Raw genomic sequence first — 27089 nt, 5'->3', positions numbered from 1 at the left:
TTTTATATCTTTATATAGTAGATTTGGAGTTATAAAATTTGTAAATAGCTTTACTGCTGATTAGTAACTGCTTGAGAGGTTATTTGGTAGAGTTGTTAAGATTATTTAACATGACTTAAATGTAATTCCTTTAACTCTGTAGGTATACCTTAAAGCACTTTTATTGAGGATGAGAAGAACTTTAGATGATGATGTATTCATGCCCTTGTATCCCAAAAAGTAAGCAATTCATATGAACAGTAAGCATAACATTCCACGCTTGCTTTCAGAGTCTAAACTTGAAATATAAACTGTGTAGTATAAAATTACCTATCTCAAAACTCAGGTTTTTTTGTTTGGTTGGTTTTTTTTTTTTTTGGTTTGTTGCTGTGTTTGTTTTGTATGGGCTTCAGACTCTTTTTTTAATCTCTCCAACTTTGCCTGTCCTCTCCCAATTCTCTCTGTCCTCCCATCCTTGTCCCTCCCTCCCTCTCTCTCCCCCTCCCTGTCCCCCATCTCCCTCCCCTATCCCCCATCTCTCTCCCCCTGTCCCCCATCTCTCTCCCCCTGTCCCCCATCTCTCTCCCCTTGTCCCCCATCTCCCCCTGTCCCCCATCTCCCTTCTCCTGTCCCCCATCTCCCTTCTCCTGTCCCCCATCTCCCTTCTGTCCCCCATCTCTCCCTGTCCCCCATCTCTCTCTCCCTGTCCCCCATCTCTCTCCCTGTCCCCCATCTCTCCCTGTCCCCCATCTCTCTCCCCCTGTCCCCCGTCTCCCTCCCCCTGTCCCCCGTCTCTCTCTCCCTGTCCCCCATCTCTCTCTCCCTGTCCCCCATCTCCCTCCCCCTGTCCCCCATCTCTCTCTCCCCCTGTCCCCATCTCCCTCCCCCTGTCCCCCATCTCTCTCCCCCTGTCCCCCATCTCCCTCCCCCTGTCCCCCATCTCTCCCTGTCCCCATCTCCCTCCCCTGTCCCCCATCTCCCTCCCCCTGTTCCCCATCTCTCTCCCCCTGTCCCCCATCTCCCTCCCCCTGTCCTCCATCTCTCTCCCCCTGTCCCCCATCTCCCTCCCCCTGTCCCCCATCTCTCCCTGTCCCCATCTCCCTCCCCCTGTCCCCCATCTCCCTCCCCCTGTTCCCCATCTCTCTCCCCCTGTCCCCCATCTCCCTCCCCCTGTCCTCCATCTCTCTCCCCCGGTCCCCCATCTCTCTCCCCCTGTCCCCATCTCTCTCCCCCTGCCCCCCATCTCTCCCCCTGTCCCCCATCTCTCTCTATCCCTGTCCCCCATCTCTCTCTATCCCTGTCCCCCATCTCTCTCTATCCCTGTCCCCCATCTCTCTCCCCCTGTCTCTCTCACTCTTTAAACCCCTGCCATGTGTTGCTTCTGGGATGAAGGCTAAGTAAACGCTCTGCCCTGAGCCTCAGCCGAGCCACACACTCCTGAGTTCTGATCTTGTTTATTTGTGGACATTCTTTTTGATAGGAGTGAGAAAGCATTTACTTATAAAATATTTGATTGTGTTTTATTTCTCTTTTAGTGTCTTGGAAAATAAAAATTCTGGGCCTTACTTATTTTTCCAACGACAGTTTTGGTCTTCTGTCAAGGTATGTATTCATAGGCCGTCTAAAAACTTAGAATTTTTTGGACTTTATGTAGTGTATTTGAAAGACTTTGTTTATTAACTCTGTAGGCTTATATTGGTGTGGTGTCACACACAACCAAATATTATTCCAAAGTTTATTTCAGTTTGATGTTCTCACAGGAAAATTTGAAAGTAAGGCCCAAACTGTCCCACAGGCCGCTTAACTAAGCCGCAGCACTGACACACAGGTGTGTTCAGCAGTTAGAGCACCGGCTCTCTCCTGCGTTTTAGGGTACAGCATTGGCCAAGACAGAAGCCTTTCCAGTGGAGTTTACAGTACACTGGCAGGTAGATGGCAGACATGATACCCGCTGTGGGATGGATGAGAGGCCCTAGGGAAATCAGATGGCAACTGTAGCATTGCGATAGGAGATCCCTCCCTCTCCAGGAAGTGAGAGGGTTCAGTAGAATCCAGGTCCTGGAGAGCGGGCTTTGATAAAAATTAAACAAGTACAGAATGGCCAGGGCTGGGAGCAGCAGAGTCAGGGAAGGCTTTTCTTTATCCTGAAGGTTCTAAGAAGCCATCTAGTTCTATCTCTCCTTTGTCCTTGGGGTAATTCACACACATTTGCTCTTTAGTGCATAGTTCCATGGGTTTTCATAAAATACACTCTGGAGAAAGACACATCTCCCCCAAATTCCCCTTTGCAGTGTAGCCCACTTCTGACCACCTCCTAACCTGTTTGTGTTCTGTGGTTCTCTTTGCAAGGAGGTTTTACCAGGCAAGTCTACAGTAGGGTCCACCTGAGCCTTGCTCTGCTTTAGTGTTTGAGAGTCTCTTCATTCTGTGTTCTCAGTAGTTTGCTGTTTTTACTAAGGGCTGTAAGAGTTGAGTTCCTGTTTCTATTTAATTGGTTTCCTACTTAGGAGGACTTGAGATGGTTTCCAGTTGGAGAATTAGGGGGAGAGAGGCCCTGAGGACTTTCTGAGTTTGTGAGTTCTTGTCTCATTTCACTTGAGTGAAAACGCAGGGGAGGCTGTTTGTGGTGTTCATGTTCATCAACAGCATGTGTTACTCCTTACTCTCCATTGTCCGCATTGCTTAGTGGTGTTGAGCCTGATTTCATGGACTTAACTTGCCTTCTGTGTGTTCTTAGGTATTTTGCTCATGTTTGAAGTTGACTGTTTTCTTCTTACTGAGTTTAGTTAGTTCTGTGTTCTAGAGGAAACATAGGGAGATGATTTTTGAACTTTGTCTCTGGTTTGTCTTTTAGCTTTTCATTCAAGTATTCCAAATGTAGAAGTTCTAGTGGGTTTTTGTTGTTGTTGAATTGGGGTCTCATGTAGCCCAGACCTGTTTCAGAGACTTCCTGTGTAGCTAAGGTGACCCTGAACTCCAGTCCTCTCACAGTGCTGGATCTGAGGCTGCACCACTTGTGATGATGCTGTGCATTGGGCCTTGGAGCCAGCTACATGCCAGCTGAGCAATTCTCAGCAGCACGAGTTCTCATTTATCTCCTGTCAAGGTCGTATGTGCTTCAGAAGTCTTATTTAGAAATATTTTCCTAACAGAGAACCATGAACTTTCTCTCCTATACCTTGAAATTTCATAGTTTTGGGTTTTGCATTTAGCTATGTCAACTGTTCACATTTTTATTTTAGGGGCTGGAGAGATGGCTCAGTGGTTAAGAGCACTAAGGTCCCAGGCACTCACAGTGGTTCCCAGCCACCTGAAACTCCTGTTCAAGGGGATGAAGCATCCTCTTCTGATCTCCTCCAGCCTGCACAGATGTGATTCGCAGACACACAAGTACAGGCAGAAATCCATATTACACAAAATTAGGAAAAATCAAAATTAAATTTCTATTTTAGACGTAAGGCCTGCCTTAGATCCCTTTGTTCCACTGCTCTTTGTTGTGGAGACAATCTTAGCTGAAGGTTGGTGAAAGATGTGAGAGTCATGGTTCTTAGTATGGAAAGGACAAACAAATGGCCACTTGTAAGATGACTTTGCATGCTATATAGAACTAAGGTGTTGAAGTAGGTTGAGGATAGTGATAATGAAAATTGGAACTCATTTTTGTTACCTGTATTGTGTCATACCCTTCATATTGAAACCCCAGAATGTCAAGTAGACACTCAACTGTCATTGTGTGTAGGTCAGGGACGCACAGTCTGACCTGCAGTGCCATTCCATTGTTCAGAGAAGATAGGAATCTAATTAACAGGGTTCTGCAAGAGGATTAGTTCTGAATATCCTCAAGCCTCCATTGTGTGTAATGATTTTTCTCTTAAAGGGAAAAGGGACTTCTCTTTGTGTTGTCCTCAAGAAAATTGAGTGGAGACTCAGATGATTTTTGTAGGTTTATTTCTGTTACGGAATTGTGCTTGAGAAAAGGTACACTAGTATGCTTGCTGTAATCACTGGAGTAACTGGAGTGCAGAAAGAGGATGATAGTTAGATTTGTGGAGTTAGAGGAGGGGACAGGTGACAAAGAGGCCAAGAATGACCAGTGTGTGCTTCTGGCCTGAGTAGTTTGCTGCATAATGCTACCATTTACTAAGTGGAAAAATACTGGGACGCTAGACTTTGTGGTGAGATGGGATGAGGCTTCCATTTCATGACAGTGTCCTTCATTTCATATATACATGTCCAGCCAGAGCAGATGGAGCTGTCCAGAGGGTGTGACTCAGTACAGATTGGGAGGTTTGTCAACCATCCTGTGCTAGAGTCAGAGGTAAAGTCCTGCTGAGGGCCTGGGATACCAGTTGATCTGGGTGTACTTTCTGCACTGACAGGAAATGTTCTGTGTGTGTTGACCAATATGACATCCACCAGTTCCATGCTGCTGCCATTCATGGTTTAACTAATTTAAATGTGAAATTCAAGAGTTCTTTTATGGTAGGAAACATTTAGATACTTCAGAAGTGTTAATACTTTGTCAAGGCTTCCATCCATCTTATTTTTGGGTGTTGTATTTAACTAATTTACTTTGTACTTAATAATAATTGCTTGATATTGCCTTTCAATGAGTCTTTCTGTCCTTTTAGCTACTGGGAAATTTCCTTCAGTGGCATGGCATTTTCTCAAACAGAACTCTTCAGGAGCTGTCAATAGATGGCTTGTTAAACAGATACATTCTCATGGCTTTTCAGAACTCAGAGTGTGGAGATGACAGCATCAAAAAAGCCCAAAATGTGAGTTGGATAACACATACTGGAGTTTGAAAGGATGCCCATCAAAGCAAATTCAGTTTTCCTTGTTTAAAGAATAGGATTTTCACAAAATTCCCATTGACAGTTGAACTCACTATAAAGTTAGCAGTTAAACTAAACATGTTACATCTTTTCTTTGTAAACCCAAAAAATAAGATAATTGATCTTAACCAAGAGGCCAAGAAATGATACATGAAAGTATGTCTGTCTGTAATGTGGTTTTGTGAGTGTTTTTGTAGGTATCAATTAAATTTTTATTTTAGGAGTCATTTTCTTCATGGTTGGTGGTGGTTTTGAGCAGTTCATAATAACTGCTTTGTTTCCTCTCACTTAAGTAATTTTAATATTGTTGGATTGTCTACTCACAGTCATAGGTTACAGAATTTGATGGTTTTAAACATATATATATGTAAATCATTAGCAGTTATAACAATCTTTAAATTAATATAAATTTGCTAGTAGCAGTATCTTTTTTTTTTTTTTTTTTTTTTTTTAATCTCAAACTAAATCTCTGACTACCTTGAAAATACTAGTGTACATTTTTTGCAAAGCCAAGTGTTGCCCAGCATGGCTAGACCAGGGCCGTAGCATCAGGGCATTTACATTGACCTTTTACTATTGGCTAATCTTCGTGACCTGGTCCAGTGTGCCTTTCAGTTACATCAACATCTTTACTGGCTGAAGAAATACCCAACTTAAATTAACTAGTCTTTTAGTCCCCTTGAGCCAGGAAGAGAGTGCTTTATTCTCTCTTGACCTTCACAACCTTGACATCTCTGGAGGTGACAGGCCAGTTATTTGTAATGTGTTTTTGGTATGAGTTAGTCTAAGAGCTTTCCATAAGATTCAGGGTCTGCATCTGTGGCAGAGGTGGTTCCCTGTCCCTGAATGTGGTTATCCCTTAGAAGTAGATTTCTGCAACCATACAGGGAGTCCGCTCTTTTTTTTAAACTTTTCTTTTTATTTATTCTTTCTCTCTTTCACATCATGCCTCCTAATCCCACCCATCTCCCCCCACTCTCCCCATAGAACAAAATAAAATTTAAGAGAAAAAAGAGGTGGGGGGGAAGAAAGTCTCATCGTGGAAGCTGCAGTGTGACAGTCACTCAGTAAACCCCTTCATCCATACGTTTTTACATGTGTTGGGGGGTGTCAGTCCTGTGGACCAGGGCTGCAGGATCTCCATGACACAGGGCAGCAGCAAAGGGATGTCCAGAGAGGGCCCAGAGTCGATGGTGCAGCAGAGACCAGAGGCCTCGAACCAGACAGACGATTCTTTGTGATAAATATGTCCCCTCTTTTTAAGATAGAGCTTTCTTTCTGGAATGAGATGTTTTGACTCGTTTTATACACACTGTGTCCCTGGGATAAGTCATTCCTTTAGTAACCCTTGATTCTTATAATGGCCAGCCACCTTCTGTTTGGATAACAGCTGCCCAACGTAGACTGTCCTCTTGAGGGAATCAGTCTCTACTCCTTAAGCCTTGGCACTAAGGCCAGAATGTCACAATCCCGTTCTTGCTGTGTACTCTATCTCTAGTGTCGATAGTCTTAATCTTACTTTGGGCTAACTGGGTTCCTACAACCAACATAGATACTGATCACTGAAGTTTTCAGTAAGGAAGAGATGAGACTAGAGTACTGTCTAGTGTTTTTACAAAGGGAACATGGTTTGCTTTAGTCACATTGATAACTGAAAAAAAATAAATAAATAGGCAACCAGCTATCAGTTTTATGTCTATTTAAATATTTGGCAAACTATTTTATTTTGAATGTCTGATGCATTGTAAAAAATCAGACGTTGGTATAGATAATGTAGGAAGTCAGGTTTTTAAAAAGATACATTATATAGCAGTAAATAATAACTATTATGTAGCTTTAGCTTTTTGACATTTTCATTCTGTTTTAACTATTTCATTTGCATCTTCTACTTAGGTAATCAACTGTTTCCCCAAGCAGTGGTTTGTGAATCTCAAAGGAGAAAGAACTATTTCTCAGTTAGAAAATTTTTGCCGTTATCTTGTACATTTAGCAGATACAATTTACAGAAATAGTATTGGGTGCTCTGATGTGGAAAAAAGAAATGCAAGGTAATTTATTTTTTCAATTAATGAAATGATAATCTAGAGTTCTTAGTCAGATTTAATATTAAATAGTCAAGTGGAGTCATTTTAACTTGTTTCTTAATTTATTGTTTAAACAATTCCATTACATTATGTCTATGTATATGTAAGATGTACTCTGATCATAGTCTCTTAAATTGTACATTTATTTACTGTTACACACCTACCAAAATATACAATTTTTTGTTTGTACAATTTTTATATTTTTTTTCCAGTGCATTAAATTTGAAAGCTCTCATGCTCTCTTGATTCATATTACAGACTAAAGGCCATTTCATGACTGTTTTGTGAATAGCTTGTGTCTAGTTTTCATGAAAAATTTCTAGGAAAGAGCCCAGCCTGGACCCAGGTATGAACCTCGGCTTATTAGAAGGCTGAGGCAGGAGACTTGCCAGGGCTTCAGAGTGAGCTGAGGGCTAGCCTGAATGCTTTGTAAACATTGGTACATTGGTGTTTGTTAGACATGTGTTGATTCCTCTGTACTGAGTAACCCCACAGCGAGGCTCGGAGATGTGTGCTTACTCTTCCTTTCAAGAGTTCTGGTGTTATATCTCAGTTTCTTCTGATAAGGTGGATTGACTTCAGGCGGGACTGATAGGGAAAGCGGGACTGGGCTTTATCGAATGAATTTGAAAGGAGTTGAGGTTTGGCTCTTCATGAGCTAATTAATGAAGACAAACGGTTTTCTGTTGACCTTGTACTCCACAAGGCCTGAGACTCTGGTTGGGAAGCAGAGACAGAACTCCAAAGGGTTTTGGGATCATAACTGCTTTTCTTCCTAGATATTGATGAAAATCATTTATCAAAATAAAATAGTTTCTGTTTAGAATGAACTTCTGTCTCTGGGCCAGTCACTTAAACATTTTGATAAATAACTGATAAAAGATTATTTTCCCATTTATTTGTTTTGTTTTGAGAGTGGTGTACATACTGCCATGGTGCATGTGTGGAGGTCAGGACAGCTGCCAGGATTTGGCTCTTTCCTTCCACCATGGAGGATCTGGAAACTGACTCCGCATTAGGTTTGGTGGCAAGCATTATACAGTGAGCCATCTCGACGTCTTAAAATATGCTGTAGCTTGCATGTCTTGTTCTCAGTATTTGAAAATGTATGCCTGGAAAAGTATTTGGCAGATTCCCTAAGGTAGTTGTAAAATCAAGAACAAATTTTGTCTCAATATAATACTGTGACTTTCCTCTCTCTCTCTCTCTCAGAGAAAACATAAAACAGATAGTAAAACTCCTTGCAAGTGTTCGGGCTTTGGACCATGCGGTGTCTGTTGCAAGTGACCACAATGTGAAAGAACTTAAATCTCTGATGGAAGGAAAATAGATCTGAGACCGGAAAGTGTTTGCTTTGCCCATTCCCAGTGTGTAAATTTTGTACATATGTAAAGTTTCTTAAACTGTAAGATACTGATTCTTGTTTAAATACAAAAACATTATATTACTACTGTGTCCTTAAATGTGATTTCTTTAGAACAAAAGAAATTCAGATGATTTCTAGAAGTCTATGAATGTTTTCCTTACTGCCTGTCATATTTTGTTTATGGAGGTATTTTGTATAGTTACTAAATTAACTTCTTTTAAGTGTCTTCTATAAATGATGTGTGTCGTGTACATTGTATAATTATGCATATATGTATGTATATATGTATACCCCCCTGGGTTTTCTTTCACGCTGGGAATTTGCGGCGTTTTCTACAGAGGAAGCCTTTTAACAAGAACGACCGGTAGCGGTCGTCTGGGAACTGCTGCGCTGGTGCAGCAGAAGGCTGGCAGGTGAGGTCGTGGCCCCACGTCAGCTGGCATTGCTCTCACTTGTCGCTGTACTGCCTTAAATGAGAGCTGTTACGGGCTTTGTCATTGTGGAAGTTCTGAGAGTCAGCCTTGGAGGCACAGATGCAGTAGAGTTCAGGGTGGGACATCAGCTTAGTTTTTGACAATAAGCCCACAGACTAACTGCATGGTTTAGGCTGACTGTCCTTTGTCATTCATGATTTTACTCCCTGCCCAGCTTACAGATACATGAATTTCTATAGTCTCTCATGTTTTAAATCCCACATATGTGAGTTATATATGCAATAAAGAATATGCCTTGCTGATTAGACGCACCAGGCAGTTTACTATCGGTGGTCTTCTGTAATATTTATACCACATTGTAAATACTCAGAGGAACTTGTTTTAAAGTTAATGCTTTCTGATTCTGTGGTTTTCAAAAGAGGAACTTTTTGGAAATTAAGGACTATTGTTTGATAATTATATGTGTAATTATGCTATAGCCAAGCATTAAATTAATTTTTAAATACATCCTTTGTTGTATTTTGTTGGTGACTTGACTTTAGAGTATTTCAGGTGATTCATCGTGGGAGGCTGTTAACGGGCAGAGAGTTGACAGGACAGTGTCCTTCGTGCCCTCCTTTCTTCCATCAGTTCTGTGTGTTTGCAGGAGCAAGGCTTATCTCCACAGTCATTTTGGGTGAATTTTTTGTTAATACTTTTGTGAGCTCCTAAGTGGAATGAAACTTTTAGAACATTCATCCATCAATGTCAGTGGATTAAAATGAACACAAACAGATATTTGGGCCTTAAACTATGTTTCCAAGCCCATCATGCACACCATCCTTCTTGTATGTTTTTAGGAACTCTTAGAAGAAGCACTGAGGCTTTCTATCCGAGCTTTTAGGAAGAGGCTTGAACACTATCCCAGAACTCTGATACAAGATGAATGTAGCACAGAACTGTGCATTTAAAAACGTGCTCTTTATGTCTCAACAGAAGTTTTTCATTCCTAAATGAGTAAAGAACACTAAAAAGGGAATTCTCACTTGCTGTGTCACATACTAGTTGAGTGTCTTAAAACAATATATCCTTTGAGTGCTGAAGGCCAGAAATTGGAAGTGTCACCAGGACGGTGTGCCCTACAAAGGTCCTCAGCCTTGGCTTGTCATAGTTCTCCAGTCTGCCATTTGTTTCCATGTCACTTCACGAGTATCTGATCCCCTCTGCCTCCTTTAGAAGGGTACTTGTGATTTTATGATGGTCTCCTGTGTGTCCTCCATCAGCTGCTGAATGTCCAAAACTCGGGTTTCTTTGCCCAACCATCTCCCGCTTGCTGGTTTCTCCTATGAGGGTGTGAGTATGTGGTTGTCACAAGCCTCACTCTGCTCATTTTCAAGTCAAGAAGGCAGTGGCTTCTCTGCAGACCTTTAGACTGTGTATCACTGAAGTATTTAAGTTAGCCTATCATAAAGACACCACGGTTCACTAAAAAATGTGTACAGCTATTTGGAAATGCTGTAACAAGGTATTAAATAGGAAAAAAACAGTAAAGATTGTTTAAAGGTGGCTGCTATGTTTTTCAAATCCTGGGCTCATTTTACGATTTAAAATTATTTCAGAAGGATTTGCGAAAGCTATGACTTAATACTAGAGATAAATCCTGTTTCCAGTTCAATTTGAAGAATGAATGGCAACCTAGAAATTTGAATCTTAGTTAAAAAAACAAAAACAAACAGAAAACCAAGAATAGGCAGAAGGCTTCCTTTAGGAAGAGCCTAGTGCCATGATTCCTACCTTGAGAAAGGGCTTCTGATGTAGCCTCACAGATTCTTGAGGTGAAAGTTTGATTATATCTCCACTTAAGGGTGATTTCAGGTGTCATAAGGGTTGAGGATGTCCCCAGTTTATAAAATGCCTGGTATGCATGAGGTCCTGGGTTCAGTCCTAGTCACCACATAAACCAGGCATGGTGGCACACCATCCTCAGCTCTGTGATATTTGGTCTCAAAAAAATAGTTACCTCCAATAACTCTACTGAGCACTTTTTTTTTGGGGGGGGGGGGTTGCATATCATGTACAGGCATCACATTCTCACCAGTTATTTTTTTTTTCTTTGAAGAATTGTCCCCACCTGAAAGGGACACATTGAAAGGAAAATGACTAACCACAGTCCACTCAAGCATTTTAATTATCAGTGTAAGCTTGTGGTTACTGTAACCACAACCAAAAGCAAAAGTTTTTCTACGGAGAATAAGTGAAAAGACCTCAAAACTAAATTCAAGTGTGTTTCTCCTTGACTAGAGATGGCTGTGTTTAGTTTGCTTGTTAGTATTTTGAAACCAGGGTGGATTTGTCTTCGATAAAATGGAGAAATGTTAAGTCACATGATAGAGCCTGTTAGAGGAAATGATTTTGTGCAACGCATCATATTGTGCTTTTGGCGAAAAAACAAAAAGGGGAAGAGGCTAGTGGAAAATGAGTGCCGGGTTCCTGGGTTTTCGATTCCTTTCTAAAGCCCTATTAACTACATCTTTCTTCCATTTGTGTCTCCAGTAGAAGCAGAATAATTCTGCCGGACACAAATCATAGGCATGTGTTGAGAAAAAATGGTGTGAAACCGTCTGATGCCCTTAGTTATAAAATTCCGCGGTTGGCAAATCGGCACATCACTAAGTGACAGCCATGTTTTGTTTTAACTGCCTTGAGCTCCTGGTTGCTGATTGCCTCCCTTCTCCTCCACTGCATTTAGTTGAGCACTCTTCCACAGCTCCAAGAATGCACTAGAACAGTCAGGGAACAGTCTCCTGCTGCTTCCCTGTCGCCAGACACCATGGACAGCTCTTCGGCAGCCACCCCGCCCGCGCTGCTGGCAACAGCGCCCAGCCCTCCCCTCCCCTCGCCCGCCTGCCCATCGGGTCCGCGGAGGCGGCAGGGGGTGGTCCCGATGCCCGATTCCGGCACGAATCAACTCGGGCCCCCACAGCTCCTTCCCGCAATCCCTCCCTATTGCCCGCGGGGAGGGCTGGCGAGCTCAGAGGACTCCATGCCAGGAGGCCGGACCCTCTCTCTGCCGGTTTCCCCCGTCGTGCGAGTCCACTCCCGCGTTGACTAAGGCGTCACGGACCCAGGCGGCGGTGGCTGCAGGACCCGGGTGGCCCGCAGGCGCCCGGCTCGGCCGAACGGCCCCGCGTGGGCGGAAACAGCTCCGCCCCTTCACCCTAAGGGGCGGGCCTTCCGCCCCCGGCAGCGGCGCAATGCGGAAGAGCTGGGCCTGCTGGAGCGGAAGTGACGCCTCCGGTGGCTGTAGCGGCGGCGGCTGCGGGAGAAGGAGGAGGAGGAGCCGGAGGAAGAGGTGAGGCAGCCGGCGGGGGGGCGGGGAGCCGGGAGCGGCCGCGGCTAGATCCAGCGGCTGCCGGCCGGGCGGGTGGACGTTTCCTGAGCCGTGGCGGCGGTCGCAGCCGGTACGTGAGCGGTGAGAGGCGGCTGCGGGGCGCGAGCGGCTACGGGCGAGGAGACCGCGGGGCGGCGGGTGGCTGCCGTGACAGCCGCTGTCACCCTGCGGGCGGGAAAGAACCCGGTCAGCACAAGCTCCGGGGCATCTCTTGAGGCGCATAATGGAGGCACTGGACTGTCCGGTGCCTCCGTTTCCCCGGCTACCACGGAACCCGTCGAGCCGCGGTGGGATCCATTGGTCATCATGCCTGGGCGGGAGGCGGCGGTCACCTGTGCGGCTTTCCCTGCCCTTCGCCGCCGCCCTAGAGAGTCTGCGGTGTGATGGTAATCCCTACCCTCCTCCGGCCCCCTCAGGAGCTTTGAGGCAGCCCGGTTAACCTTCCCTCCCTTCTCCTGGCCTTTTCCGCCTAAGGATCAACCTGGAGTTTCCCCATCAGTTCCCTTCCAGTAGTGACAGATCGTGAAGCCGGAAGCTGATAAACAACCCCAACTGAAAATAACACTCGCGATTTGATTTTTCCCGTGGGTAAACATAAATGGGAAATTCACCTCATCCAAACCAGGACCAACAGTGCTAAAACCCTGCCGTGCCTTGCTGTATCTTGAGAATTGGAAGCGTTTCCTTTTGCCTTTTGGTAAAAATTTGGTGACGCCTTATCTTTTGGAATAAATCGTTCACCCCTGATTTCCCTTTTTCTCCACCCCCACCTCCATCAAACTTGGCAGGGAGGGTGTCTAGCAGTCCCTTCGCCTGACTCGGCTTGGTTTTCACAGGGCTGCCTCTGAAGAAAGGAGGATGGCGTTCAGCAAAGGATTTCGAATCTACCACAAATTGGATCCCCCACCGTTCAGCCTCATAGTGGAAACTAGGCATAAGGAAGAATGTCTCATGTTCGAGTCTGGGGCTGTGGCTGTGCTCTGTAAGTCACGTGTTTTAGCCTAACTGATTATGATCTCTGTTTTGGTTTGTAACTCTCAAGTTTAACAGTTTATAAAAAAAAAATTCTAGGAAGCCTTCATACTGAATTTTATCTGATGGATTTATTCTTTGACTTAATTTGAATGAAACGTTATTTCCTGTTAACTCAGACTTAGGTTTTTGTTTGGGGGATGGTGCTTGGGGAGGTTGCTGATTTTGCTGATATTTTGTTTTCCTTGTGTTCTGCTTCTAGACGTATATGTTTTTGTAAAATATTGTTGCAGTTATGTCTTATCACATTAACCCAATAAGACAGCTTGCTTGATACCTGTAAAGCACAGAATTTTACAGGTCAGTTTTAGTAGTAGTGATATTTTTCTGTGTATCTTATGTTAAACCCTTTATTTTTGTTGTTTTTTATTTTTAATTTTTATATGTTGGTGTGCCCCCCCCCCCAGCATGTGTGATATGGGTGGGTCAGATTCTGGGCTTCAGTTACCTAGGCAAGTGTTCTACTATTGATGGACTTGCCAAGTGTACATGTGTGATATGGGTGGGTCAGATTCAGATCAGGCTCCTCCAGCCTAAGTGTTTATATTTTCAGTAAAAATTGCAAACTGACTGGTTTCTAAAGAAAAGGACTTCTTACTGTAACACACACACTCACACACACACACACACACACACACACACACACACACACTAAAGTTTGGGATAATTTGTGGCAGATGGATGAAAAAATACTAATTAACATTATGTTTTATTCTTTAATTTTTTTTTTTTTTTTTACATTTAGTTATTTATTTGTGTGTAAGTGGGAGGCACATGTGGAGTTCAGAGGTCAGTTTGGGAGAGTAGGTTCTCCTCCTATATGTGTTCCAGGGATAGAACTCAGTTCTTTAGGCTTGGTGGCAAATTCTTTTTACCTGCTGAGAACCTCTCAAAGTACCCCATACTTCATTCTTAATATAAGACTCAGGCAGATAACACTAGTTTGGGGTTGTCTCAAGTATGATTTTTTTTTTTAAACAGATTTTCTAATGATAACTATTTGTTCTTATGATTGTTTTTTTCTCTTTCTTTCTTTCTTTCTTTCTTCCTTCCTTCTTTCTTTTCTTTTCTTTTCTTTTCTTTTCTTTTCTTTTCTTTTCTTTTCTTTTCTTTTCTTTTCTTTTCTTTTTTTTAAAGCAATCTGTTATAGCCTGACCCTTCATGTTATAGCCAAAGCTGTTAAACTCCAGATCCCCCTACCTCCATACCCTGAGTGCTGGGAATACAGGTGTGCACTACTGTGCTGAGGATTGACTCAGGGCTTCATGTACCTTAGGCGAGCACTCTGCCAACTGAGCTACATCCCTAGCCCTCTTTGTTATATTTTTCTCAGATTGTTAATTGATCATATTATATGAATTAAAACTAGTGTTTGGGCTGAGGAGATGCTTCCATGTACCATGAGGACTTGAGTTTGATCCCCAGCACCCTCCTAAAAGCCTGGCCTGGCACTACATGTAGAACTGGGAAAGCAGAGACAGGAAGGGCCCTGGGACTTTGTGGTCAGCTCGTCTGCTGGGTTCTAGGCAAAGAGTCTGTCTCAAAAATAATATGGAGAGCAGTAAAAGGAAACACCTGATATCAATATCTGCCTCCATGCATACTCTGTGTGTGTGTATTTATTATATAATAAATATATAATAAAGGAAGACACCTGATGTCAACCTCTGGCCTCCATGCATACTCTGTGTGTGTGTATTTAATATATAATATATATTATATATTGCTGTGAGTATATATGTGTGTGTATAATACAATAATGTTTGAAACACATATTTACTAATATAATCTGTAAATATTTTAAGTATTATTCTTTCTTTAGATTCAGTAAGTAAAGAGCATAATGTCCTACCCATGCATATATGATTTTCAGATTGGTTCATGTGTAACCTGGCTAAAATAGTAAAATTTTATCCTGGTAGGGAAAATAATAGTGACATAATAAACAACTCTCAGGCAAAGATCAGTATATAATATAATATATGTTACATATATGTGTGTGTGTGTGTGTGTGTGTGTGTGTGTGTGTGTGTTGCATACAGTAACATGGTTTGAAGGGAGAGGCAAAGGGCTCGATACATCCCAAGAAAAAGCTTAAGTAATATTCAGTATGAACTTCATTGCTCCAAATTGGTTTATACTTTAATAAAATGAAAGTGCCATGTTCCAGTGTTAATCCAGCTATCATACATTCTCATACTATAGATGTGCTTACACTAATGAATACTGAAATAAAACCATGAGATTGGGGGACTTTGGCAAGTAATATAAAATGTTTTTCAACTGCTTGTGTTTTGGTTGACATTACCTGATTTATTAATGTTGTCTAAATTCTAGTATATTTTTAAATTGTGGTTACTCATAATTGCAAAGGGAAGTTACCATGGAGCTTACAAATTATGAATTTACCTGTAGCTTTCAGAGTAACTGCTATATGTTAAGGTTAGAAAACCCAAGGATAATCATACATATAAAACCTCTAGTAGTTATCTTTTATGCCAAATAATGGTTTTTAAAAGTCTCTAAGCCATCCATTTTGGGGCATTAATTATGAGGTGGAATAATATTAAGATATTTTCTTAACAATATATATTTATTTTCATGGTTAGGAATTAAAACTAAGTGCTGCATTTTAAGCAAGCACTCTAACACCAACCTACCTCTGTAGCTTAATTGTTTCTTAATTTTGTCCTCATTGGATTTAAGCTATATAAGTAATTCTCAGAGGACACCAAAGTTTAAATACTGCTTTTCTCTGTAAACCTAACATAAGGGGATACATATTCTCTTGGATGTGTTATCTTTTCTATAAATTCTACAGCAACACTTAAAATATATTTTAATTTGACTTTTTCATTGATATATAACAAACATAAAAATTACATATGTAACTACAACACATGATGTTTCAACACATTTATACATTATATAAAATGTTGAAATGGGTTGGACATTAGCCATTTATGGTGAAAATATGCAAAACCCTTTTTTCTAGTTTCTTGGAATATATAGAACATTGTTACCTGTAGGTACTCTACTGTGTAATAATAAAATATAAATCTTTAAGAGCTAACCTTTTTCTTTTTAGATACATTGATTTATAAAATTAGTTAGGTGCTAGTATTATGTTACATATCTGTAACCCCAGCACTCAGGAGGCAGAAGCAGAAGCATGTTGTATTTGAGGCTATCCTGGGCAACATAGCGATAGCCTGTCACAAAAAATTTAACTTGGTATTTGGGTTGGAGTGATACCAAGATAGATGTCTGTAAGACCAATTGCTAAACGGTCGGTGCCAAATGTAGTCAGAAAGTTTCCTTTCCCACCCGGCCCTGAGGCCCACAGCCACTTATAAAATAATCACTCAGAGGCTTATGTTAGTTACCAATTGCATGGCCTATGGCAGGCTTCTTGTTAGCTAGCTCTTATAATTTAACCCATGTTTATTCATCTGTAAGTTGCCATGTGGCCGTGGCATTACCAGTCTGGCATCTTGATGCTGGCATCTCCCCCTCTTCTCCTTTCTTCTCTCTGTATCTCTGCTTGGATTTTCCTCCTGCCTCTAAGCTGCCCTGCCATAGGCCAATGCAGCTTTATTTATCAACCAGTCAGAGCAACACATATTCACAGCATATAGAAAGACATCCCACAGCAGATGTTGTCCTGTGTAATGTTTGTTGTATTCAGGGAACTGTCTGGAAGATATGGGTGTGTTCTCTTCACCCTCACCATTCTTAGCCTGTGTATTTCAGGGCCTCCTGCTTATCAGTCTGCAAGAAATGTCCTCTAAAGTCATTTTTATAGTACGTCAGAGTGTGGCCCTGTTTTCTTAAGATAAAATTTAAACTCTTCAACCTGTTTATCAAGGTCTTCCTTAACTTCCCTCCACTCTTTCTGTTCTGTGGTGACCTCCTTACAGGAGATGGTGTCAATGTTCTCACACAGTACTAGGACTTATCAGTCTTCATCATTTTCTTTAGACTTGTACCAACTTAATCAGCTATTGATGTTTTGGGTTGCTTTAGTTTTTTTTCTGACAAGGTCTCTCATAGCTTAGGCTAGTCTCAAACTTGCTGTGTAGCTGAAGATGACCTTTGAACTCCTGAGCCTCCTAAGTGCTAAGCCAGTGTGTCCTAGTCTAAGCCAAAGATTTTGTGTGCCTAAGCTGCACAACATAATCATCTGGGAAGATCTCACAAACACTGGTACCTGGGCTTCTGTCTCCAAAGATTCTCGTAGTTTCATCAGAATGATAGATAATTTCTGAGCAAAACTTACATGTACCTTGCTATGATAGGTCACTTTTTTTGACCTATAGATTTTAGCTAAAATAGCCATGTTTCCAGAATTATAATGCTGTGATTGTGAATTATGGAGCTCATCATTTTCTTGAAGTCCTCAGGCTGAACCAAAAGGTAATTTTTCCATGACATTTTCAATAGTGTTTTCATATCACATGGAACTGTGTACATGTTTCTTAAGGTTTATATTCCTAATGCTTGTCACAATATTTTACTCACCACTAAGGAACACATAATTATTAGGTGATTGACATTAGTAAGAAAGACTAACCTATGTTAGAAAATTGACAGATTCCAAGTTGTCTATTTGAAAATATAGTATATTGGGTTGAGGAGATGGCTCAGTGGATAAAGTGTTTGCTGAGCAACTGTGAGGACTTGAGTTTGGATTCCAGCACCAACTTAATTTTGGGCTGGGTATTGAGTGGAGAGAGGCAGATCTCAGGGGATGACTAGTCAGCCAGCTGAAACAGCAAGCCCTGGCCTCAGAGAGATGCTGTCTCAAAAAATAAGGCAGAGAGAGATAGAGGAACAAATCTGACACGTGACCTCTGACTTTCATATGTACTTATGCAGGCAAGCGCAGCTGCACATACACACACACCCACACACATATGTTTTGTATGTTTTTGCTTGTTTGTTTGTTTTGCATTGATGGGGATTGAACCCAGGATTCACGATTATAGGCAAACACTCTATTACTGAGCTACACTCCTTGCCCAATTTAATTTTTAATTGGCATATAATAATTTGTATAGTTTTATGGTGTACAGTGTGGTATTTCTATATATGTATACAGTGGGTTATGATCAGATCAAGGTAATTAAGCATATTCATGGCCTCAAACATTTGTTGTTTTTGAACCATTCAAAATCCTTCATAGCCATTTTGAAATATACATTATTATTGACTGCAGTTACCCTGCTGTATAAGTAGAGCAACAGAACTAATTTCTCTTAGGTGAATAACTTTGTATCCACAGACAAATTTGCCCAGCATCACTCCCATCCTTTCCAGCCATTGGGAACTGTTCTGGTCCATGCTTCTGTGACACTGACTTTTCTTAGATTCCACAAATGAGTGAGTGAGATCATGTCTTCTAGTGTTGGTCATGCTTCCTTGCCTATTCACTTCACATTGTTTCTCCAGGTCCTTCCTTGCTGTGAAGATGACAGTACCTTTTTGTGGCAAATGGCATTCCGTTGTATATACATACACATACCACAGAATGCCTTATGGTTTTTTGTTTTGTTTTGTTTTTTTGTTTTTGTTTTTGTTTGTGTGTGTGTGTTTCTTTGGTTGGTTGGTTAGTGTTTGGTTTTTCAAGACAGGGTTTCTCTGTGTATCCCTGGCTGTTCTGTAACTCACTTTGCAGACCAGGCTGGCCTCAAACTCAAGAGATCCACCTGCCTCTGCCTGAGTGCTGGGATTAAAGATGTGCACCACTACTGTCTGGCTGGTGTTGTTTTCTATGAAGTTTAATTTCTGTATTTTACAGACTTGCACTAGGTATGGTAGTATACACCTGTGATTCTGTCTGCTTGAAGGTAAACCTCTTGAGCTCGGTTTGAGAGAAGCTTGGCCAAGACGAGGAGACTTGTCTGTGGGCATCCAAACTGGTTAAAAATGTGTACATCTGCTGGCTATTGCTTATTCTGGAAAAATATTAAAATTCTTTCTTTCTCTCTCTCTCTCTCTCTCTCTCTCTCTCTCTCTCTCTCTCTCTCTCTCTTTGAGTCAGGGTTTCTCTGTTTAGCTTTGGTGCCTTTCTTGGAACTCACTCTGTAGCCCAGGCTGCTGGCCTCGAACTCACAGAGACCTGCCTGCTCCTGCCTCCCGAGTGCTAGGATTACAGGCAAACCCATAGAAAAGTTCTCAGTTAAAAGTGAAGTTGGCAGTGTTTTCTAGTGAGAGAGTCAATTTGTATTTTTGCCTATAAACTACTATTACTCTATTAGTATATAGAAGTATGGTTAGATTTTAAAGTAAGGTCATTAAGAACACAGTTGTTTGCTGGGACAAATTGAATGTCAGCTTGTAAAATTTTGGATGCCAAGTATAATAAGCAGCAATGACAAGCAGTGCATTTTTAAAATTGCCAAATGCTGTCAGTCAACATGGCTGCCCTTTAGATAAGTTGCAGTAGGCTATTTTTTAAAAAAAAAAATGTATGTGAGGGAAGAAATGACTTTAGAATTGACTTTTTAAGTATAAAATGAAATTTAGACTTGCTCTTGCTTATGTTAAAATTGTGACATTTATTTTCTCTTTATAAAAAAACTGGAATGTACATGTTTAATAGAAAGTAAAAAGTACCTCTAACATCAACATAAAATAAAAGTCAGCCCAGGCCTGAATCTGAGCAGCAGCAGGAAGAGTGTACAGTGTAGGAAGAACAAGTCATTGTTTCCCACGTGCTTTCATTTCCTCTTAACTTTGCTGTGGGCAAATAAAGAAGGAGGATGGAGCCTCTTCCCTGAACAGTAGAGCCCTGTTAGGTAGCATTTTATTACATGAGCTTGGCTCCATTAGATAGTCTAATTTGGCTTGAAACACAAATAGTCCAGAAATAGAAACTAGACTTTTGCTTCTGACTGTACTGGAGTAGTAGGACCCGAAGGTTGCTTCCAATCTGAGAACAGCAACAGCAAACTAAAAGGAATGCACAAGATGGCTTTCAGATAGCGAAAAGTCAGTCAGATTGAATACTTAAGAGGGTATTATTTCATTAATGGAGCAAAGTAGCTCAAGACTAAATTCTTCTTTGGTCCTACCTAACAAAGCTTAAGACCCCAAAGGATCTTTTGTCTCCCACATTACAGTTTCTAACAACTGTTCTCAGAGGTTTAAAAAACACAAGTATGTGTGTGTCTATATAGGTATATACACACATACATATGTATAAAACAATTTATGTGTTACATGATACATGCATATCATTCAACCCATACTCACATTGAGAGCTAGTTTACATGCAAAGAAGAAAATATACTTCATAATGAGAAGAAATGTCAATCTGTAGAAACAGGTGTTAGTTCGTAAGGGACATTGAAACAGCTTTGAAAAATATATTCCATATGTTCAAGAAGTAAAGTATGAGCGTATTGAAGAGATGAAAAACATGACTCACATCAGTCACTCAAAGGGAAAATGACAATATCTAATGACATTGTACACTGATGGGAACCATGTATTGAACACTACAGAAGGAATAGTTGGAATAGCTTAAAGACCCAGAGATAGAAGTTATCCAGAGGAAATGCACAGAGGAAAAAAGACCAGTATAAATAAGTTGCATGGGTGAGTTGTGGGACAGCTTCAGGTGACCTAACATCCATGTGTGATTGGAAAGAAGAGAGAAGGAAGATGTCTGAAGACATAACAGCTGGCAATTTACCAAAGTTGGTGGAGACTGTAAATCTACACGTCTAAGAAGTTAAATGAACAGCAGGTAATTTACCAAAGTTGGTGGAGACTGTAAATCTACACGTCTAAGAAGTTAAATGAACAGCAGGTAATTTACCAAAGTTGGTGGAGACTGTAAATCTATCTACACGTCTAAGAAGTTAAATGAACAGCAGGTGGAAGAAACAAGAAGAAAACTACACCATGATACAAATTAATTCAGCTACAGAGAAAAATCTTTAAAGCAGCTCAGGAAAAAGGGATGCCTATACACACAAAAGAGTAACAGGCAAGAGTGATCTGGTGCTTTTCCTGAGAAGCAGTTCAAGTGAGAGAACATAGAGAAACAGCATGTACCAAAAGGGGAAAAACAGAACCAAATGGCCCACTTGGGCTCTGTGGAAGTGCTGAAGAAAAGGGTGGGCTCTCCCCACACATTCAAAAGCTGGAAAAGCTGGAGCTCAGTGTGCTGGATAGCAGAGAAATGAGTTGTGTTTTCAGGTGGTCTGCGCAGTGAGTCGGAAGCCGTGGCCTTCTGAAAGAAGCGTAGGGAGTGAGGGCATCACTGAGGGTGTTCAGTGGACTGTCACACTGGGCTAGCCGTGGAACTGGACTACTGAAAAGAGGCATGGCTTGACAGTGTTTTATCTTTGTGTGTATTGGTTGTTTGAGATATGGGATGTCACACTGTAGTCCAGACTGGTCTGATGTGTAACTCATTGGGCTAAATTGTGGTAATTCTCCTGCCTCAGTTTCCTGAGTGGTGGAGTTATAGCATGAGCTCCCATATCTGGATTGTGTTTTATTTTTTGTCAGCTAAACTAGAGCTGAACAACTGGAAAGAAAAACAAACACATTTCCTATTAAGTTATTCTCTGTTAGTATTCCTGTATATTCAATGTTATATATTCTTTAATGTTCCTTATCAATAGTCTTCATATGTGTATATTTCTTAGAAGTCTGACTTAATGTATAAAGTGTATTCCTTATAGAAACTAGTTCTTAATGGGAAGAATTTATTGTGGGTTCTGTGTTACCCTGTTCTCTAGTAACCACAGTATTGCTGGAGTCTATTGAATTGCTTTATTGAGATATAGACTAACAGTCTTTTAATATCCTGTGGACCATGTTTGCAGTGTAGACAGGATTAATCTTATACTAAGTGGATTCTGGTTGCTTGTTCATTAGTGCTTATTAGTTGTCTGTTTTCTGGTCAGCATTGAAAATGCATCTTGACCTATCTTATTTAATGTTTCTCTTGGAAAATGGAGTCAAAAGCTTAGTTGTCAGGTTCATACTTGTTGGGAAGCTGCATGGGATTGATACAGAGCTAATTGTGTAGGATGACACCGTGGACCCAGTGTGTTAGTACTTCAGTAGTGGATTAGAACTCCATTAGGACTGGTTTGTTGTTGTGGGGACTAGCCCAGAGCTGTGGGCGTTTACCATTGAGCTGCACTGATAGTCCTTTTAAATTTTTATCCGGAAGTAAGTTCTTGGTAAAGTGCCCACACCTGCCTTGAACTTTTGATCCTTCGGTCTTAGCTGCTGCTGAAGAAACTGCATTGACAGGCATTGCTACCATGCCTAGCAGTCTGCTAGGATGTAGAATTGCTTGGTCATATAATGACTGCCCTCCTCATCTGTCCTTTCAAGAACCTAGAATCTTGCAAGGGCCTGGTACATAGTAGATGTTCACTGAATACTTTGAGTGAATAGAAGCTTTTTTAAAAAATAAAAAAAAGTGTTGCCAATATTTGGTTGCATAGGTTATATAGAACAGTAGTTTGTTTCATGTCTTTCATTTGTAGTTTTGATTTTTTATTTTAATTTTAATTTTTAAAAATTTAATTAAAAAATCTTCATAAATTTTTTGTTTTATGTGTGATGAAATGGAAACGGGCTTTACTGCTAGCTAGTCATATGATCTTGGATGAATCAGATAATTGCTAAGTCTTTTTCTTCTGAAAATGAGAAGCTTGGACTACATGATCTCTAGTACCCTCTGGATGTTCTATACCAAAGTGCTATTTGCATGCAAATGGGCTGACCACAAATTGCCACCCAAGTAACCACAGGCAAATTGTGATTCTAGGAGCAGCATTCTAATTTGCAACTCCTACGCCCTGCCTTTTTGAGAGTGGATCTTGATATGTAGCTTAGTATGTGGTGTGTAGTGTGGAACTTTCCATTGAGCCCTGCTGGCCTAGAACTCACAATCCTCCTCTCTCACACTTCAGGAATGCTAGAATTACAGGCACTTGATACCATGCTCTGTGCTTTATTGACCCACAGTCTGTTGCTTGATCTTCTAGCTCAATTGGGGAAGTACAGTCTAATCCCAGTCTGGAAGGTTTGAGCCACAAGAATGTTTACATTGGGTAGCAGGGCCTTCTTGAGTAGCTTTATCTAGTTTGAATTATTGTAATTCATTGAAAGTTAGAGTTTACATTTAATTCAACCCTTCAAATGCCTTTGATTAAATACAAGTAACTTAATGTTTTAGTCTAGGGTAATATTCCAGTTTTGTTATTTGCTGTTTTAGATAATGAGTTGCAATGAAGATGTGAATTTTGTGCATCATAAATATATTTCAATGTTTTTAAAAGATATGGGCTGAGTTTTTGTTATTAGTGGCTTTTCTGAGGCAAAGCCTTACTTGTCTTGAACTCTCCATGAGCCTGCTGCCTCAGTTTCTTAAGGCAGGGGGTGTTGGAGTGCACCATGAGCTCCCTGTTCATTTGTTAAACCTAATATATCATCATCAAGACATTTATTCATAAGGTGGCTGTGTGTGCTTAGGAACCTATATTTTCATGTTTGAAGCCTAAGAAAAACATTTAGACCCAAATTAATGATAGAGCTAATTGTGACATGGGGAAAATAGTTGTTCCCTTTAAATAAGCCCTTGTGGGATTTAGTTACTGTCTATCCCTGGTATATGGTGGCAGTCATGCCTTAGAAGCCAAGATTTGCTTTTGCACGTGAATTACAAAGGCAAAGGCCTGGTTATCTTAGCTGAATGGCTGAAAATCTTGATTGCTGAGAGTCAACCCTAAAACAATGGGCTTCTTGGATACCCAGGCCCACTTGTGTTTAGAAATCAGTAACTCATAAAAAGGTTTGTTTTTCCTAGCATTTTGTTTGTTTAATTACCACCATCATTAGAAGGGGAAAATACAAACTTCTGCACAGAAGCCAGTTTACTCCTCTCAGTGAGCGTGCAGTGGATGCTGGAGCAGGAAAGTGAGCTGTTCTTCCTCTGTATCACCTATCTCCCTCCCAACCTTGATTTCCTCTCTGCTGCTTCATGAACCCTGCTACCTAAGCCTTGGCTGGCAGTCATTCACAGTCCTGTGTTGTCCACACCCACCTTCCTATGCCCACCCTCACTCATCACACTTGAGACTTTCTAGACCTCACTAAGGATTGTTAATGTGATCCTTCGCAATAAGGAAGGACATTGGGATTCTTTCCTGAGAAGGGAAGGCTTTTTGTAAAATGTATTGTTTTAAAGTTAGCAAAGCATGCCCCTTTTGTGCAGTAAGCTCTCGGTTTGTTTTGTCTGTGAAGTGAGTATCCAGTGGAGCTGTGAGGTTCAGTGTCTGTTAGGTTGCTGTCCCACTGAGGTATAAAAAATCGAACTGGCTTCGGTTGCTATTAGTATACAAGTGACTGAAATACAGAATAAAAGAAAGATTTACTTTTAATTGGGTGATAAGGGCAAAACTCCAGGAAGTGGCATTTTGCTCAGAGATTGAAGGATGGGTAATATTTGAAAATAGCAAGATGACTAGTGGCCATTGCAGATGGAGAGAACACTCTGAACAGAGGAAGAGAAGAGAATGCAGGCAAGGAGACAACAGATTACTCATTCTGGCTGAAGCCTGCTGTGCCAGGAGGTAGTGAGAAGGGAAGGGAGATGGGGAAGATATTCTCAAGTGCTGTGCTTTAGCTAAAGGTCATACACACATTACAATATGGTGTAAGTGTTCTTACTTCAGATAGTCTCTTCGTAGTGGAAGATTCTTACATTATTTTCTAAAATGGGATTGTGAAGGAAGTGGGAGAGTGATCACAATTATCATCTATCTTGGAATATCTAATAAAATAAGGAAACCTATTTCCCCACTTAAAAGCAATGTAGACTGTGGTGGCTCACCCCAGCTCTCAGTAGGCTCAGGCAGGAAGATCATGGAATCAAGACTATTCTATATGGTGAGACTGTCTCTGGGAAAAAAAAAAAAAAAACAGTTATAAAGGGAAAATAGGATATTGTTAGAATTTATCTTATTAATGCCATTTAGAGATATTTATCTACATTTAGGAAGATGAAACAATTTAAACATACAGAAAAGTTGAAGTTCAGTAAAAAAGGGTATTTTCTTACCCATTTGAGAGTAGATTGCTGACATGATACCCTGTTGCCCCAGATACTTTACTTTGTGTTTCCTAGACATCCTCCTACATCCTCCTGCATGAAGGTATGCAGTGGAACTGGCCATTGCTGATGCTCAGACTCTGTTCCACTTTAATCAGTTCAGATAGGAACAGTGTATTTAGTAGTCAGGTCTTGATCTCCAACTCTAGGAGAACTCCATAGTTTCTGGCCCTCGGGACCTTAAGCACTCAGAAGGTGAAGAGCAGTGTTGGACAGGACACCCTCCGTGCTGTGTGGTGCTTCCACTGTTCCATACGTTCAGCAGGGTTAGTACAGAAGGGGGGTTCTGGTGTTTCCCAGTCATGTGGCCATTTTAAACTGTCTCATTACTGTTGGTATTCACTTTGATAACTGGTAAAGGTAATGGTCTGCCAGGCATCCTTTATGATTATTTTGAGGACTTTGAGACTATAAAAATGTCCATTTCCTTGTGGAACTTCTAGTCTATAAGCCTATTTGGGCAGTAATAGCATATAATTGTTCCTTTGTTGCATGTATTCTACATTTTTCAGAACCATTGAATATGCAACAAGGGAACCCATTCTAAGTACAATGGCGGGAGTAGGTAGTTCTTTCAGGGTCCCACAATGTAGCCCTGGCTAGCCTGGGACCCTAGAAACCAGATTGGCCTGCCTCTGCCTCCCTGGTACAAGGATTAAAGTATGCGTCACCATGCCCAGCAAAGCTCCATTCTCTCAAATGCTGGCTCCTTAGGCTAAGACAAGTTAGTAGCCAATTGAAGCCAGGTTCCCCATATGTCAAATGGAAATTGTAGCATTGTTTCTTGGGTTGTTGAATAATGTATATAAGCACCTGGCCTAGTGTTATTGTCATAATAATCACAGAGATAATAAACAAGTACTTCAGCTACAATACTATTTTAAAGTTGCTGGTAATAGCTTAAAAGGAAAGCCAAAACCCTGGCAGGAAAAATGCAATCTCATCTATTCCTTTCCTTTAGTCTAAGAGTGTGTGTGTGTCTGCGCGCACACACACACACACACACACACACACACACACACACACACACACTCTTTAGAGCATGTACATGTGTATTCTGAGAAGATAATTTCAAAGTACAGATAACTAAACAGCTTGGCATTTGCTTGTATATTTGAGCTAGATGACAGTGTAATAGAAGGGTTATCATTGGGCTTGAGTTATTTATTTGTTGTGCACTGAATAAATTATTAAAGGTGTGCATCACCACCTCCCAGAATGTATACATACTTAAAAAAAAGTAAGTCAGACAGTTGTGGCATACACCTTTAATCCCAGCACTCAGGAGGCAGAGGCAGGCAGATCTCTGTGAGTTCGAGGCCAGCCTGGTCTACAGTGTTAGGTAAGTGCTCTGCCACTGAGATAAACTCCCAGCCCCACCCATGGTACCCTGAATGAGGAAGTATAGTATTTAAGGAAGGCAAATCTGGTTTCCTTTAGAAAACAATTCAATTTATGTTGTAAAATTATATGTTTGTATTGAACATTAGAAGAAGTAAGATGTAACTTCTGTAAACATATGGAGCAATATAATGCCAGGACATCTAGGAATGTGGAATAAGGCATAACTCCCTATTATTTTAGTTAAAGTTAGCTAAAATTCTTCCCCACCCCCGTTTCATACTGGTTAGAGAAAGGCCCACACTTAATTATGAACATATTAGGGAATGAGATGGTATTAGTTAACTGAGTCATTTGCCTTAGTCTGTGCTGCCAGCTAGCTGAGCACAGTTTACCCGATGACAAAAGTGAGGTTACACGGAGGAAGCTTGAGTGGATCGTCTGAGGGGAAGCAGGTGGGAGGCTCGATACCTTGTAGAACTCTGGGGAAGAGCTCT

At 41.1% G+C, this 27089-nt stretch overlaps 2 protein-coding genes across 9 annotated transcripts in view; both read left to right on the top strand.

Annotated features, from left to right (window-relative positions):
* Paxbp1 (PAX3 and PAX7 binding protein 1) overlaps positions 1–9208 on the top strand; it is a 30910-nt gene extending 21702 nt beyond the window's left edge. Inside the window, exons 14-18 of the mRNA XM_036203178.1 lie at positions 143–219; positions 1515–1581; positions 4611–4757; positions 6711–6865; positions 8114–9208. Of these exons, the coding sequence (XP_036059071.1) occupies positions 143–219; positions 1515–1581; positions 4611–4757; positions 6711–6865; positions 8114–8231 (564 nt within the window). The 3' untranslated portion in view covers positions 8232–9208. The remainder of the gene's footprint in view (positions 1–142; positions 220–1514; positions 1582–4610; positions 4758–6710; positions 6866–8113) is intronic.
* Positions 9209–11728: 2520 nt separating this feature from the next.
* Positions 11729–27089, top strand: part of Synj1 (synaptojanin 1) — a 78926-nt gene continuing 63565 nt past the window's right edge. For 5 of the 8 annotated variants that reach the window (XM_036203969.1, XM_036203972.1, XM_036203971.1 and 2 more), the window contains exons 1-2: positions 11730–12032; positions 12908–13053. In XM_036203969.1, the coding sequence (XP_036059862.1) occupies positions 11935–12032; positions 12908–13053 (244 nt within the window). In that variant the 5' untranslated portion in view covers positions 11730–11934. Of the gene's footprint in view, positions 12033–12907; positions 13054–27089 lie in introns of all 8 variants that reach the window. The other 3 variants (XM_036203970.1, XM_036203968.1, XM_036203973.1) reach the window with 2 other exon arrangements.

The sequence above is a fragment of the Onychomys torridus genome, chromosome 12, assembly GCF_903995425.1.
Source record: "Onychomys torridus chromosome 12, mOncTor1.1, whole genome shotgun sequence".
Lineage (NCBI taxonomy): Eukaryota > Metazoa > Chordata > Mammalia > Rodentia > Cricetidae > Onychomys > Onychomys torridus.
The sequence above is the reverse complement of the archived record's forward strand: the minus strand, read 5'-3'. Positions and strand labels throughout refer to the sequence as shown.